The sequence below is a fragment of the Triticum urartu genome, chromosome 2A, assembly GCF_056163025.1.
Source record: "Triticum urartu cultivar PI428250 chromosome 2A, HENAU_Tu73, whole genome shotgun sequence".
Lineage (NCBI taxonomy): Eukaryota > Viridiplantae > Streptophyta > Magnoliopsida > Poales > Poaceae > Triticum > Triticum urartu.
The window spans coordinates 749,859,798-749,875,508 of NC_141874.1; the positions used below are offsets into that span (position 1 = coordinate 749,859,798).

General features: G+C 43.3%; 1 protein-coding gene and 1 pseudogene across 2 annotated transcripts; one reads left to right on the forward strand and one right to left on the reverse strand.

Moving 5' to 3' along the window:
* Positions 1-3,832, reverse strand: LOC125540328 (uncharacterized; annotated as a pseudogene). The gene is made up of 2 exons (XR_015617707.1): positions 894-3,832; positions 1-819 (listed from the first exon to the last, which is right to left on the reverse strand). The product of XR_015617707.1 is annotated as an uncharacterized LOC125540328 (transcript).
* A 5,646-nt stretch (positions 3,833-9,478) lies between these two features.
* On the forward strand, positions 9,479-11,175 carry LOC125540330 (CBS domain-containing protein CBSX5-like). Its single transcript, XM_048703939.2, has 2 exons — positions 9,479-9,997; positions 10,098-11,175. The coding sequence occupies exons 1-2, from the start codon at positions 9,693-9,695 to the stop codon at positions 10,939-10,941; spliced, it is 1,149 nt and encodes a 382-aa protein (XP_048559896.1). The 5' UTR covers positions 9,479-9,692; the 3' UTR covers positions 10,942-11,175.
* Positions 11,176-15,711: the final 4,536 nt, after the last annotated feature.

Sequence of the window (15,711 nt, forward strand, 5' to 3'; positions counted from 1 at the left end):
ATCGGATTTGATCCGGTGAACCTCCTACGCACACCACTGCTCGTCTCTCCACCTGGTCACACCGGTGTCTGCCTCCCTGCTTGGCCGCTCTGTGCAGCAGCGATCGTTTCCGTGTGCTATGATGGATATAGGCAAAGGAACTTTCTGAACTTCAAAGCAACACTATATATTACTCCCTCCGTCCGTAAAAGTTTGTCCCTCAAATGGATGTATTTAGCACCAAGTTGGTGCTAGATATATCCATTGGATGGAAAAGTTTGAGACAAGTTTTTTTGAACGGAGGGAGTAATATGCCAAGAACTGATTACACGCACGGACCAACAGACCCAGTAATTTGTAAAAGCTGATGCGCTCCCCGGCATCGCCGCTGTCGTTAACTCCTTATTGCACAAGACCAGCAGATACATCCAGCTCGATCGATAGAAGAAAGGGCAGTGATCAATCACTGAGCTGCGCTCCCCAGCATCGATGCTATCGATTTGATATACTCCACTTTGATCTTCTTTAGTCTCACGACCACATCGCTCATCGTCGTGGTTCTTTGATCAGGTAAGTCGCAGGAGCAGAGAAGACCCAGCTCAAGTACTGGCACAAGAAAGCCATCGGCCAAGTTGCAGCTAGAAGACGGACCTTGTAGTAGCCGCTCATCAACGACATGCACGAGCTCCGAGGGGAATGCCTAACAAACCCACCGCCGAAGGCTCAGTTCCCCGACGAACATGGCATCTGTTGGCCTCCTTCCCGTGAAGACTTCGAGGAGCATGATTCCAAAGTTGAATATGTCGCTCTTCCGCGATGCTTTTCCAAGAGACCCATACTCTACTCAAGAAACACGGAAACAAACATGTATGATGAACCGCAAATCTATGATTTAAAAGGTTGTAGCTAAGTACCTGGTGCCATATACCCAACCGTTCCGGGCATGCTCGCATATGTCATGGAGTTGTCATCACCTTGAAGCAGCCTTGCAATGCCAAAGTCCGCAACATGCGCAGTCATATCCTCATCAAACAACATGTTGCTAGGTTTCAAGTCATAATGCAAGATCACCTCGTGGTGCTCATGATGCAGATACGCCATTGCCATCGACCCGTCAAGCAAGATGCCCAACCTCTCAAGGAACCCCAAGCGCATTGTACTCTGGGACTGGTGTATGAGTGTCTCTAAGCTGCCATTTGGCATGTACTGAAGTATAAGCGCTCTAAAGTCGAGGTTAGAACAAGTGTTGAGTATTCGTATCAGGTTGCGGTGTCGCACCATGCGAAGAACTCGACACTCCGCATCAAAACTTCGGATGGCCTGGTCCAGTTGCATGTCCAGAACTTTTATCGCGACCACCAAACCACTGCTCAATTGGCCCTTGAAAACTTTTCCAAAGCTTCCAGAGCCAAGTATGTTATCTTCGCTGAAACTGTTGGTGGCGCGAAGGAGCTCATGATATGAGACTATCTTATTGCATATGCCATCGGTTGGATCGACATAATCTTTGACCTCTCGCTTCTTAAGTTCTTTTTTGATACATAGGTATAAGCAAATTGCAATACCGCCAAAAGTAATAATGACAATCAGGATTTGAAATTTCAGTAAGTGTTTGTTACTTGAATGAGATTTGTCAAGGCATGGTGGAAATCCTATGCGTGGAGCACCGCATAGCCCAACATTTCCAATCAAAGATTGTAATGTGAGATTCAAGAAGACACCTCCCTCAGGTATCTGACCATCTAGCCTATTGAAGGAGAGGTTCAAGGTACTCAAGTATGTAAAGTTGGCAAAGAAAGTGGGGATGGTGCCAGAAAGATCATTGGAGGAGAGATCTGATAATTCTAAGCTAGTTAGATTATTAAGTTGGTTTGGAATTGGGCCTTCAAACAAATTACATGAATGATTGAGGTAGGTTAGCATTTTAAATTCCCCGATTGATCCAGGAATCTTCCCATCCAAGAAGTTGGAAGAAAGGTCTATTTGATCGATTTGGCTTAGCATGCTAACATCATCTGGAAGCACACCACCAAAGGAATTGTGAGAAAGATTTAATTTGATAAGTTCATCTAGGTGGAATACACTTGTAGGTAGTGCAGAAATGAACTGGTTATTGGATATGTCAATGTATTGTAGCCTGCTAAGGTTGCCAATGCTATCTGGTATAGAGCCAAAGAATTTATTTTTCTGCAAAAACAATCGCTCAAGACTCTTGAACATACCAATTTGACTTGGGATAGTGCCTAACAATTCATTCATTGAGATATCGAGTAACACAAGGTTTTCCATTGTAGTGATGGAGTGTGGCATTTCCTTCGTTAGTAGGTTGTTGGAAAGATCTATCCAGTTCAGACTGCTTAAGTTTGAGAGAGTAGCTGGAATTCCACCGGTTAACTTATTGTAACCTGCACGAAAAGTGATTAATTGTGTAGAGAGGTTTCCCATATGGTCTGGCAGGGTACCCGTGAAATAATTATTCGGTATTACAAGGTCCTGGAGTTGTCGGCAGTTGGAGAGAGCAAGCAAGAAGTCCATATTCCCCTCTAATTTATTCTTAGATAGAAGAAGCCTTTTCAAAGTTGCAATTCTCCCAAGTGTTGTGGGTACTTGGCCAGAAAAGTGATTTCTGTCCAAATATAGATAGGACAATTTGGACAAATTGCCAAGGGAAGGTGGAATTGTACCTTTTAGTTGATTCTTTTCAAAATTTAAAGTCGAGAGTTCTTGCATTAGACCTACTTGTGGCGGGATTTCCCCTTTCAGGTTGGCATGAGAGAGCTCCAGGATATTAAGATTGGTGAGATTGCTAAGCTCGGTTGGGATTGAGCCAACAAGGTTGTTAGTACCCAAGGGAATCCACTGGAGATGCGGCAATTTGGCTAACCATGTTGGCACAACATCCATAAAACAATTTATAGACAGAGAAATTGTTTCAAGGTACTGGCATGATGCAAGCCCTAAAGGAAACCGCCCGGAAATTTTATTTACAGTGAGGGAAATTTCTCCCAACATTGGCAGGCTGAAGCTTTGATTATCCGGAATTTGTCCAGTTAGGTTATTGATTGGAAGTAGCATGATTCGCAACTTGGACATGTTGTAAATGGCTTGTGGAACTATGCCGCTGAGTTGATTGAATTGCAGACTCAAGAACTCAAGTTTGGAGAGGGAGGCAATATTGTTAGGTATAGGACCCGATAAGCTGTTGTTTCCAAGACGGATGTACCTCAAGGAAGGTGTGTTGTTGAACATATAAGGTGATATTGGGCCACTTAAATAATTTGTTTGTAAAGAAAATTTTCTAAGATTCTGCATATACAACAGTAGGTCACGAGGGATCTGACCTGAGAGTTGGTTGTGACCTAGATGGAGGAACTCGAGCCTTGTAAGGTTCCCAAGGACAGGAGGAATATCATTCGAAAGGCTATTCCAATAGAGAGAGAGAGAGATATCGAAGCCGGCGTAGCTTGCCAAGTTCAGGTGGGATGGAGCCGATGAGGCCGGTTTTTGCAAGGTTGAGAACGGAGAGGAAAGAAAGGTTACCTACGTGAGGCGCCAGGGAGCCGAGGAGGGAAGTGCCCGGCAACGACAGGGATGTAACACGCCGGCGACGGCGGCTGCAGGTGACACCGGCCCAGTGGCAGAAGGACCTATTGGCTACCCAGCTGTTGGCAAGGATGCCGGCGGGGTCGGAAAGCTGGGCTTTGAAAGCCAGCAGGGCAGCGAGGTCTGCGTCGCTGCCGGTGCCATTTGCCGGACTCGAGGAAGAAGATGAGGCCGAGACGGCGGATAGCACTAGCACCAGAACTATGATGAGAGGAGGAATGCGGGCGGATGATGATGCAGCAGCGGCCATTGGAGCTGTTTACCTTTGCCGTGAACCGTGACCAATGGTGAATTTATACGTGGTTTCTGCAGAATATCATCTTCCTGCTCTGTGGCAGAAGCTGGTGCACCGATCGTAGTCACTAGTCACCTTCCGGTCGCTTCACGCCACGGCGGGCATGTCGGCATGCACAGCCTACGGCTATATCAAACTACAGCGATCGGTTCAAGCCCGTCAAACACGCACCTCATGCATGTCCTGGAATATCGAGGGAACGAGACAAAAACTTCCACGCCAACAAGACTGGAGTACTAGTCAATGCAACAAGGATAACAATCTCCGGTGTAGAATGCCACAGCCACACAGGCCTGCTGCTCCCTCGGCCCCTACAGCTAGGCTCTCCAGCTCACATAACATGACATTTTAGACACGGGCATGATCCTCAAAACGCAGCTTAAAACTAGAGTGGTATTTTCTTTCCCGAGATATTTACAAACCCCGAAAAAACTACTAGTATTTCCTTTTTCAGTGATGTTTAATCACTTTGTTTTTGTGTATTTGGAGTTTTTCCTAACTAGGATTCTCTCAAATGCTTCAGGAGGATGGGTTGTTCTAAGCAACACCTGCCATGCAATAACTTGGAGCAGCTAACCAGCTAATGATCGGGGTCGCAACCCAAGGTCATGATATGACCGTTGGCAGGTGGTGGCCGCCAACCAGCTCGTCAAAGGTCGAAAATTTAAACTCTCAAATTCTTTGCGGTAGGAGAACCACATTGATGGTTTCTTAGAACATTGACTATAGCCTCCTGAAGAACTTCCTCTTTGAAACTGAAGAAAATGACTGCACCATATGAGATTTTCAAAGTCAGAAGATACGAAGACAGTATTTTTGAAGAAATAGGTTTGGGTTGAGCATCACTTCATAAATAATGTCTTCGTATCACCGAGACCCCTCTTAACAGTAAGTGTTCCCTATAACTCAATCCAGAAGAAAAAGAACTACCAAAAGACTAAGTCTTCGCATTCCTAGTCTTTGACTCATTCTTCATAAGGGCGTACTAAAATCTCCAATGTATTTCATACATTTTAGGTGTCGTCGACGGCAGTTAAACCAAACTTCCAGGGACTTTCTCCTATGTATACTCCCAAACACATTAGCCCCTTAACCATTTTTGTCGTTAGTACTTCAAAATCACGAAGGACACTGATGCACTTACACAGGCAAAACAAAATAAAAGATTTAAACATTGCTAAACAAGCACAACAAAAGTTGGTTGTCTAAGGGCATGCCCAATGTGCGATACTTGGAGAGGACGCCAGAATCCTTTTCTTGGTCGATGGCCGATTTGTCCATCGAACCAACCAAGCACTTAGATTTTTTTTCCACCATGCAAGATAAAACGACTAGTGTAGCGAATGATTTTCTTAGCGCCTATGAGTAGAGTCTACCGTTGAAACAGAGGGCTCTCAGATGTATTTTTATATTTATGATTTTTTCTATTTCCCTAAAAGCCTTTTAAAATAAAACCTAGCCGCGTGTGCATGTGTTCTTTTTTCTACGACATGAAAATGGCCCAAGTAGTACTTGCTATCCAAACAACCCTAAAAGAAGTACAATATTTGGCTGGTTGGCCTTTCTCATGGGCTTTCCCATTCATTGTTTCCAGAGAGAGTTGCGCTCTCCACCCACACATCCCTTGATATTTGGCGCGTTCTTAAAAGTGGCCCAAGGCGAGCAATTCTTTTTTTTAAATGTTTTTCCTTCCATTGAAAACAAACCTTTTTTTAATCGCACTGGAAACAAATTTGAAAGACAAAAGTAGGTTGCAATGTTTAGATTCCAGAGTGGATAGACAAAGGATGTTTCCCATATAGAAAACTCCGGCAGCATAGCTTAATGACATGGGCTGGAGTGGTCGTTTGTCACGATGGCGCCATAGTCGCGCTCTCGGTGTGCTCTCTATTTTCGTGGAGAGGAAGAAAGGGGATGGAAGCGGCCTACCTTGGGTAACGAGGGAGAATGGAAGGGTAGGTGGATAGGTTTTGACGTCGTCGGGTCTTTATGGAGGCCAGGGGCTACGGGCCAGTGGGTGGTGACATCGGCGAGGAGGTGTGCACGGCGTTTGCGTGTTCGTCTCCTCTCTCGAAGAGGAAGATGATAGTGAACATGTTAGGTGTGTGGGCTAGGCCTTGCGTGGGGGTAGGTGAGCAAGTTGGGATGTCCTGCTATGCTGGTGGCTGTTGGGTTTGTGGAAGAAAGCCATTTGGCCGACTAGGGTTAGTTTGGATTGATTTTCCATTTTCCGGCCATACAAAATAGAAATAAGATGGAAAGGAATTTATTTGGAGGACCAAATAAATTCAAAATGGGCTGAAATTTTAGATGTGGCCTCTGTGACATATATTTCAAAGCTCCAATAAAGTATCCAGCAAGTTTTGCAAAGCTTGAAGAGGATTTGAATTTAAAAGAGGTAAAGGCGAATAAGAGTATTTGAGCTAGGGGTGCAACGTAGGAGTGGGGTAGAATTCCTAAAATGTGGTAGCTCTTTAATGAGTAAATAACACTACTTGCAAAGTTCGGGAGGTGGGTCTTGAAAGGAAAGGTCAAAAGAGAACAAGGTGGTTTAAAAGCCACAACAACAACAACAACAACAACAACAACAACAACAACAACAACAACAACAACAACAACAACAACAACAACAACAACAACAATATTAGTTAGGGCTTGCAAAACTAAAATTGTTCTTGTGGTTTAAGAGCACCTTTAACTGTTTCTTGGCTGTTAGAAACGTTAATTTAGAGGTACACATGATCAATTTTGTTTCTCGAAACACACCAGGCCGTGTTTTGTATTTTTGCCCCTTGATTTGCAGCTCCGTCGACCACTCAGGCTAGATTTAAGCCACTGCGGCGCTATCGGTAGTCGTCGTTGCGGGCATATATGATGATGAGGTTTCTGTTGGCGCATGATGTGTCCGACCTCTGCATCGGCAAGCCGCCGCTCAAGTGGTTGCTACCCTGGTCCATTGTCGCCGAGTTTGGCGCCCGGGGCGTAGACGTGGCCGCTACAGTGTAGGACGGCTAGTCGGGAATGACCGACGTGCTCCTCTTCCTCTGGGTCGATGATGGCAGCCAGGCCACGCTGCAAATTGGTATTGTCCACATCGCATTTTTTTTGGAAGTGCCATGGAAAATTTTGAAAACTAAATCATATGACAAATTCAAAAACATGATATAGAAAATTCATAAGGCAAAATCAAAACATGGCGTTTTAGAGGAAATTGTATTGGTTACATGGCATCTTTGCGTGAGGTGGTATGGGCAAATTGCCGGAAAAAGGAATCATATGGAAAATTCAAAACATGGCAGAAAAATCATATGGCAAATTCAAAAACACCTAAAACATGTTTTTTAGAGAAATTTGTATTTGGTCACATGTCATTTTTTTGTGTGAAGTGGCATGGTAAAACTATTAGGCATCAATAAGTTCTTGTTGGAATGATTTTTAAGCAATTAGTTTGTTTTGACATAGTATCAACTCATGAAGATTTGGATGCAAATCTTTTATTTTTCTTTGGCAAATTTTTGTACTAGGTCTATGGCAAGCTCACATGTGCAAACAATGTTCACATGGGAAATAATGTTTTAACATGGCAAATTCCTAGAATGTTTCTTAATGTCCACATGTGAAAATAATGTTTTAGACATGGGAAATTCATAGAGTTATCATGGCATATAATGTTTTTTTAGCAAAATTCTCGTATAGGTAGCATGGCATTTTTATTTTTAAGACCATGTCAATCTAAATTGTTAGACCATGCCATTTTTATTAACTAGACCATGGCAATTTTATTATATGTAGCATGATATTTTTATTATTTACACCATGGCAACTTTATTATTTCGGAACATGACAAACTTATTAAACTTAGCATGCCATTTTTATTTTTTAACACACCTTGGTAAATTATTTTATGCATACTATTTTTTACATTTTTATCGACATATCATTTTATGCCTTCTCAAAAGCACAAAGTTGCTTTTTTGCACTATTTCTTGCCATGATGTCAAACTTACACACATTTTGCCATTAACATCGGTTTTTTAGCATCATGGCTGTTTTTTGGGTGTGCATCATGCCAATTTATAATACATAGCACGTAAAATTATTTTCTCATACCATTTTTTATCTTTTGTAGATACCACAACATTTATTTTTGAACTTGTGGCAAATTTTTCTACTGTAGCACCACAAATATATGGGAATTGTGATTTGTTTCTCATTTTTTAGATCATGGTAGTTTTACTAGACTTGCCCCATTTTTGTAAATTTGCTTTTCTGAGCAAATCTATGAGTTTTTATTTATTATTAATAATAACATGGCATTTTTATAGCATGGTATTTTTAGTATTAATAACATGGCATTTTTAAAAAAATAAGTGGATGGCATGTTTCTTATTAAGAGGATGACGTTTTTATTATTGGGCCTATGGCGTTCTTATCCTAAGTACATGGCATTTTTATTAATAGGATGATATTTTTATCACGGATGGTCACATGGCAATTGGTTCAAAGTTATGCTCTTATTTTCAACAATGGGGCAGTGGGATGGCATTGTCCATGTTATTTTATCTAAATTTCATTGTGTCAATTTTTATCCGATTTTTTTCTGTAAATCATGTTTTTTAATGTACAACACCTAATCATTTTGAACATGACAACATTTTAATTACGTGCATCATGGAATTTTTTATGTTGTTGTAGCTTTCTAAAATGTTGCTCATACCCTTTTTTTTGTTTTGGCAATGTGTAATAGAAAAATGGCTTTATTTGGCCCAACTTAGAGGCTCACAGACGTGCATGGTTGAGGGATGGTTCGCTGGGTGGGTTACCCTTAGCGAACGGTTTTGTTTGCAAGACCGGCAATTTTCTGAAAAACATGAGAGGTTGTCTAGTTTCAAGCATAGCAATTCCATACAATGTTGGCAAACTTATATAAGGTTAGTTCTTTGAAATAAGAGCCATAAGTTGGCAAGCTTAAAAGAATCTTACCACACTTTTTGAGTGTGTGGGATGTGGGACCTTAGTGTAGCTTGAACCAAACACCCACCTAAGTTGATTCAAACTTAGTCTCAAACCAAATAGCCCCTGAACTAAGACGAATTTGTCATGTTGGCTAACTAAACTTGCCATCTGCGACGTACACAATTGGTAAGGGGTGATTCTTGAAACAAGTGTGCAAACATAAGAACACATTTTTTTAGGCTTTTTCACCCATGGGACCTAATTTTAATTTGGCACAGGGTCTCATGTTTGGGAGGTACAGCATGGGAGCAACTTTTTAATTGCCTTTTCGTCTGTTTTTTTAACACACCCGCAAATCCTACCCGTATAAGTATCTTCGAGTGACTTAGTCGACATATAATCTTATATTGACGAAGTCACCATAGACGCCTCGTAGGCGACGGAAACGTCTTCTTCCACTAAACACGCATCGCGGTAAATTCTGAAATAAATAGAAAAATAACACGAGCACCAGGATTTAAACGCCAATGGGCCGAGAATACCACTGTTTTTCTAACCATCCAACCACCGGTTGGTTCGCGTGTCTGTTTTGCCTTTTGAAAAGTAGCGCTGTACACTTTGAAGTGACCAGTTTTCTCCCCGGCCGCGAAAAGAAAACTGACCAGGTTTCAGGGGAGAAAGTGAAGTGAAGGAGCAGCATCGATCACACACGCTGCGTACGCATGATCGATGTCGTTTCTCGAAACACGACACGTCGTGTGTTGTTTGCGTGCGTGCATATAATCTGCGCTCAACATTTTGCGTGCAGCTCCGGCCGGAGATCACTCGGCGCCGTCGGTCCGCGTGCGTGAGTGCGTACATGGTGGCGGGGTTTCTGCTGGAGAGCGAGGTGTCCGACCTCTGCATCGGCAAGCCGCCGATCAGGTGGCTGCCGCCCTCGTCCACCGTGGCCCGCGCCGTCGCCGAGCTCGAGGCCGACGGGGCGCCGGGCGCCGCCGTCGCCGTGTGGGACGGCCAGGCGGGGGCGGCCGTGGCGGGCAGGCTGCGCATGGCCGACGTGCTCCTCTTCCTCTGCGCCGACGACGGCAGCGGCCAGGCCACGCTCGCCGACCTCCTCGCAGCAGCCGGGGCGCCGCCCGTCCGCCGCGTGGAGCCCGACGCGAGGTTGGTGGCCCGCACGCGTCCCTCCCTTGGGCCGGCACGTACATGTCCGCTGATCCGCCAGCTCTTTCTTAATGAGATTAGCTTGTTTGCTTGTGTGCAGCGTGCTGGAAGCGGTTGACGCACTGCTGGGCGGCGCGCAGAGCCTCGTGGTGCCCATCCGCGACAACCGGCACCGGCCGGCGCAGCTAGAAGCAGAGTCGATGTGCTGGCTCACTGTGGAGGACGTGGTGCGCTTCTTCCTCGGCTCCGTCGCGCTCTTCTCGCACATCGCCTTGCGCTCCGTCTCCGACCTCGGCGCCGTGCGGCCGGCCCTCGCCGTCGCTCCGGGCCACGACGCGCTCTTCGCCGTCGAGCCGCTCCTTCGCGCTGCCCTGGCGACGCACGCCTCCGTCGCCGTGGTGTCCGGACGCTGCCTGGTCGGCGAGATCTCGCCGTTGACGATCTGCTCCTCCCTCGACGCACCCACCGCCGCGCTCTCGCCCATGTCCTTGGTCGACTCTGCCCGCGCCCCGCGAGAAGCCGCCCTCGGGCCCCGCCTCCGCAGCCGCAACCTGCACGGCGTGCTGGACCTGCTCAACGCCGGCGGCCGCCACTTATCGTGCCCGTCCTCTTCCTCTTCGTCCTCCTCGTCGAGCGCATCCTCCTCCTCTTCGTCCGACGGCGAGGACGACGACGAGAAGAACGTCATCTCGGCTTTCACGAGCACGGGTCGACAAGCCAAATTCTCGGCGCGGTGGACGAAGGGGGTCATCGCGTGCCGGCGGGGCAGCTCGCTGGTGGCGGTGATGGCGCAGGCGGTCGCGCACCGCGTGACGCAGGTGTGGGTGCTGGACGACGAGCCGGAGGGAGAGGAGCTGGTGGGCGTCGTTGGTCTCGTGGACGTGCTCCGGGTGCTCCGCCGCCACCTCCTCCGCGCACCGCCCGCGCACACTATGGCTGAGTAATCTCGGCTCCTCCCGGAATGCAAGAATTTCACCAACACCGTGAATGAAACTGAACCGAAGCAAAGCTAAGGGTTGTAAAGTGAGGTGATTTTCTGGCTAGCTAATCCTGAGTACTCTCTAATCCTTTTGAGCCTGCTAGATGGCTGTTAAGTGTTAACGTTTAGCTTCCTTACTTTCTGGCTAGTGTAATTTTTTCAAAAAAAAGAAATTTATTATAAAAATTCATATAAAAAGTACAAAACACCTTGAACTATAATAAAAATTACACCGAGGTCTTCGAACCATCAAAAGACCAATGTCGTCAGTCATGGATGTGTCGTTGTTATCGTTGTTACCGCTCTCATGCTAGAGCCGACGTGTCGTTGTCACTGCTCCCATGCTAGAGCCGGTTAGATCTTATCGATAATAGCCAAAAAGTCTATGTGCAAATGCCCTTAATTAAGTCCCAGAACCAGTCGCCGTTGTTGAATCCTTATTTGGTCTAAACTCTTAGCATACTAGTTTATTTCTCTCTTGCTATTGTCTTAGTATTTCCTTATCTCGTAATAATGGTATTCAGCGGGTGATTGTTAGCCAGAAATGGGAAATTGACCTGCTGGTTTGGTTCTCGAAACGGAGCAAAAGGGGCCAAAAGAAAAAGGGAAAAAAAGTCAGCTGACCTCTGATTCATGTGGGAAAAACAAGAATTATCTAAAAAAAATCCTATATACAAAGCACAAATAAGTAGGCTCTGCAGTGGCATAATAAGATCCCAAATGCACATTTTCATGTTCTTTACCTTTGGTTTAACCATGTTTATGTTTCTAAAAAAACATGTTTATAAGTATCCAAGTACTTCTTTAATTATTAACCAATCACCCAAGACTCAAGTTTATAGGATTCTTCTGATTTGTAGTAGTACTCCCTCAGTAAACTTTTATAAGAGCGTTTAGACCACTATTGATCTAAATGCTCTTATAAATGTTTACGGAGGAGTGCTTTGTTTTAACATACATCTCTATTGTATTTCTATAATTATTATATATATATATATATATATATATATATATATATATATTGAGTAGATTCTAGAATTATTATATAATTCGAAGTTTCCAGAACCCCGTGAGCCAAAAAAAAAGGCCCACATGTAATCTGTACTCAAACAGTGTAGCCTTACTAAGCGGTTGTTTGGATAGTGAATAATAGTAACATGTAACTTGTTTCAAGTTTTTTCTTTCAAAAACCAATTTTGCAAATAAACCTTTTACGAATGTGCTCATATAAAATAATGTTTGGAATAACGTGCTGGTGCACAGAAAAAAGTCCTCATCTTACAAAGAAGTAAGAAGGTTGTGCAGGACAAAAAAAATGAGTTTATATGAAAATGATTAGTATTCGATTTATTTTCTTTCAAAACAACGGTTTATGGATTTTATGAGAAACCTTTTTAGATATCCTTGAGTTAATTAGGAAAAAACAAATAAAAGATTTATACGCTGCCAAATAGGCCCAACCAAAGCTGGTTCAGGGCACGCGCAACGCTAGGAGAGGTCGGCATGATCGATTTCCTGGAAAAACCTATTTGACGCTCTCTGCCTCAAAGGGTCACCAAACGCACAAGCGCGCGATCAATTGGACCGGCTGTATGTATAGCTCGCAGTTCTGCTTTTCGGAACCTTCCAGAAGATTCCTAGCTGGTTTTTACAGGTTTTGGGAACCTTCTAGAAGGTTCCTCAATCGGTTTTTCTTTCTCTTTTCTCTTTTCTTGTTTCTTGTTTCTTTTCTTCTTTTTTGTTTCTTTCAATTGTACAATTTCAAAATTGTTCCAAACATTCAATTTTTGTTTGCTTTCCCAAATTTTGTTCAGTATTTTAAAAAATGTTTGAAGTTTCAACAAAACCACGCTTACAAAAAAAAATCACGTATACAAAAAAAATTCAGGATTTTCAAATTGTTCTCAGATTCAAAATTTTGTTTTGCATTTCAGAAGCTGTACCCGTTTTCAAATTTTGTTCTGGAATTTAAGAAATATTTGTGTTTACAAAAAAAATTCATGTTTTACGAAAATTGTTTGAAGTTTTCAAAAATATTTGCATTTTTAAATATGTGCTGGAATTTCAAAAATTGTTCGCACTTTATGAAAAATGTTTGAAGTTTTATAAAATGTTTCCCTTTTCAATTTTTTGTTATATACAAAAAGTCTTCGGGATTTTCCAATTGTTCTCAGATTCAAAATTATGTTCCCATTTCAAAAGCTGTGCCCGCTAAATTTGTGCTCCAATTTCAAAAATATTTGCGTTTTCAAAAAAATGTTCTGGAAATTCAAAATTTGTTCACGTTTAAGAAAAATGTTCTGAAAATTTTTAAAAATGTTTCACTTTTCAATTTTTTGTTATATACAAAAAATCTTTGGGATTTTCCAATTGTTCTCAGATTCAAAATTATGTTCTGCATTTCAAAAGCTGTGGCCGCTAAATTTGTGCTCCAATTTAAAAAATATTTGCGTTTTCAAAAAAATGTTCTGGAATTTCAAAAAAAAATCATGTTTAAGAAAAATGTTATGAAATTTTTAAAAAATGTTCACATTATACTCCCTCCATTCCACAGTATAGTGCTTCCTCTATCCTCGTGCTTCAACTTTAACCGTAAATTTAACTATCAAGACTTATTGCGGCGGAAACAAGAGTTATATCAGTGAATTCGTATTCAAAAGAAGTTTTTAATTATGTAACTTTTTCTTCCGCCGCAGTCGGTCTCGTTCGTTAAATTTATGGTCAAAGTTCGATCTCGGGAAGCGTGGGCGCACTATATTTTGGAATGGAGGGAGTAGAAAATTGTTCATAATTTCAAAAGATGTACCACTTTTCAACTTTGTTTACAAATTTAAGAAATTTTCTGGAATTTAAATTTTCTTTGCTGTTCTAAAGATGTTCAGAAATTTAAAAATAGTTTGCGTTTGTCAAAAAGTATTCATAAATTAAAAAAAGTGTTTGCAATTTTTTAAGTAACGCTCAGTTTACGCCGCTGTTTTTAGTTCTTTTCACGTCGCGCCACACATTTGTCTGGAATGCTATGTAGTTGTGCTGACTAGCATGATGTGTGTACAAACTGGAGGTCTGTAGTTTGAATTCCAGCTCATGTGCTGGTTTATATTTGCGCATTTTTTGCCCTACCGCTTGCGCGAGTTCAAGCCCAATGGGCCGGCCCAGTCAGGCACATTCTGTGCGAAGGGACGTCTTTTGCCGCAGAATGCGTCAAATAGGTGCTCCCCTATTTCCTGGTCGGTGGGCAGGTGCGGCGCCGAAGCAGGAAGAGGAATTGAACACTTGCTTTTCCATTTCACCACACAAGATAAATAAAACAATCAATGTAGTATCCGATTTTCTTAGTGCCTATAAGTAGCGTCCACCGTTGTAACAGAGGGCTAGTACACGGACAGATTTTTCAAATTTATGATATTTTCTCTAAATGCCTGTCCAAATGTTTTCACGTTGAAGATGTCCTTTTTATTTTAAAGGGTCATTGAAGATGTCTTAAGTGTTCCTTTTTCAGGAACATGAAAATGGCCCAAGTACTCACTATCCGAAAAACCCTAAAAGAAATACAATATTCGGCTGGGGGGCTTTCCCATTAGTATGGGTATGAGCAGTTTACCTATATGGGCTAGAGAGAACTGACCTTTCCACCCACACATCCCCCTACATTTGGCCTGATCTGGAAAGTGGCCCAAGGCGAGCAATTCTTTCAGCAAAAACGTTTTTTTTTTGGCTTCCACTGAAAACATACGTGAAAGAAAAAAGCAGGCTGCAATGTTCAGATTCCAGAGGAAGAAGGAAACTCTGGCTGCACGCCCGCAGCTGCGAACTTCGTATCACTCTCGTGCGCCATCGCCATGAGCTAGCTCTTTTCTTCCCTCGGTACAAGCCGGTTCATGTGTGGGAGTCCGAGTCTGATGTGAGAGACATCCGAACTCCCTCAATTTGGAGCCCGTCGGTGCGATTTCAGACGTCCGGACTAGACCGTCAGGTTTGATGATCCACATCATGCATATGTTGTGCGTGAACTATTTTCAATTGTATCATCTTGGCCCTTCAAAGAAAAGAAAAAAGAGCTTAGAACGACACAACCAACCGCTACCACGGCTATTCTAGTATCAAAGTGAAGCACTTAATGTGTAATATTCGGTCAGCATGAGTTGTAACAAGACCAAGACACCAGCTTAGCACCATGTCTTTGCCTTTCAACGAAAAATGAATCTAACATGACACAACCGACTATTTCAGTATCAAGGTGCGGCAGTTGGTGTGTGATTATCACCCAACATGAGTTGCAAATAAAGTTACGCACCATCAGGCTACTTTGGGTATATGCTCTATCTGTGGGATAGAAGATGAAAGCATGTTCCATGCTCTGGTGGTTTGCTCTAAGGCAAGAGCTCTGTGTATGGAGTTGAAGGAAGTATTGAATATTCCAGAGGAAGAGATCTCAATTCTCGGGGGCCGATTGGATGTTTATCTTGTTGGATCAGTTAACATCTCCAGTACGGGAACATATCTTACGGGCATTTAGCTGGATGGTGTGTAGCAGGAGCACAACACCACCAATTAAATTAGATTAGAAGAAGGGAAGAGAGGAGGACAAAAAGACAGGACCAGGCCCCACCTGTCAGCCAGCGCTTCAGTAGTTCGAGTTGAATTCCTTGCTTCCCTGCGCGGCCATCCCATTCCCTCCCAACAGAACAAGGAAGCTGCCGCCCGCCCCGAAAGCCAAAGCGAAAAAGCCAACTCC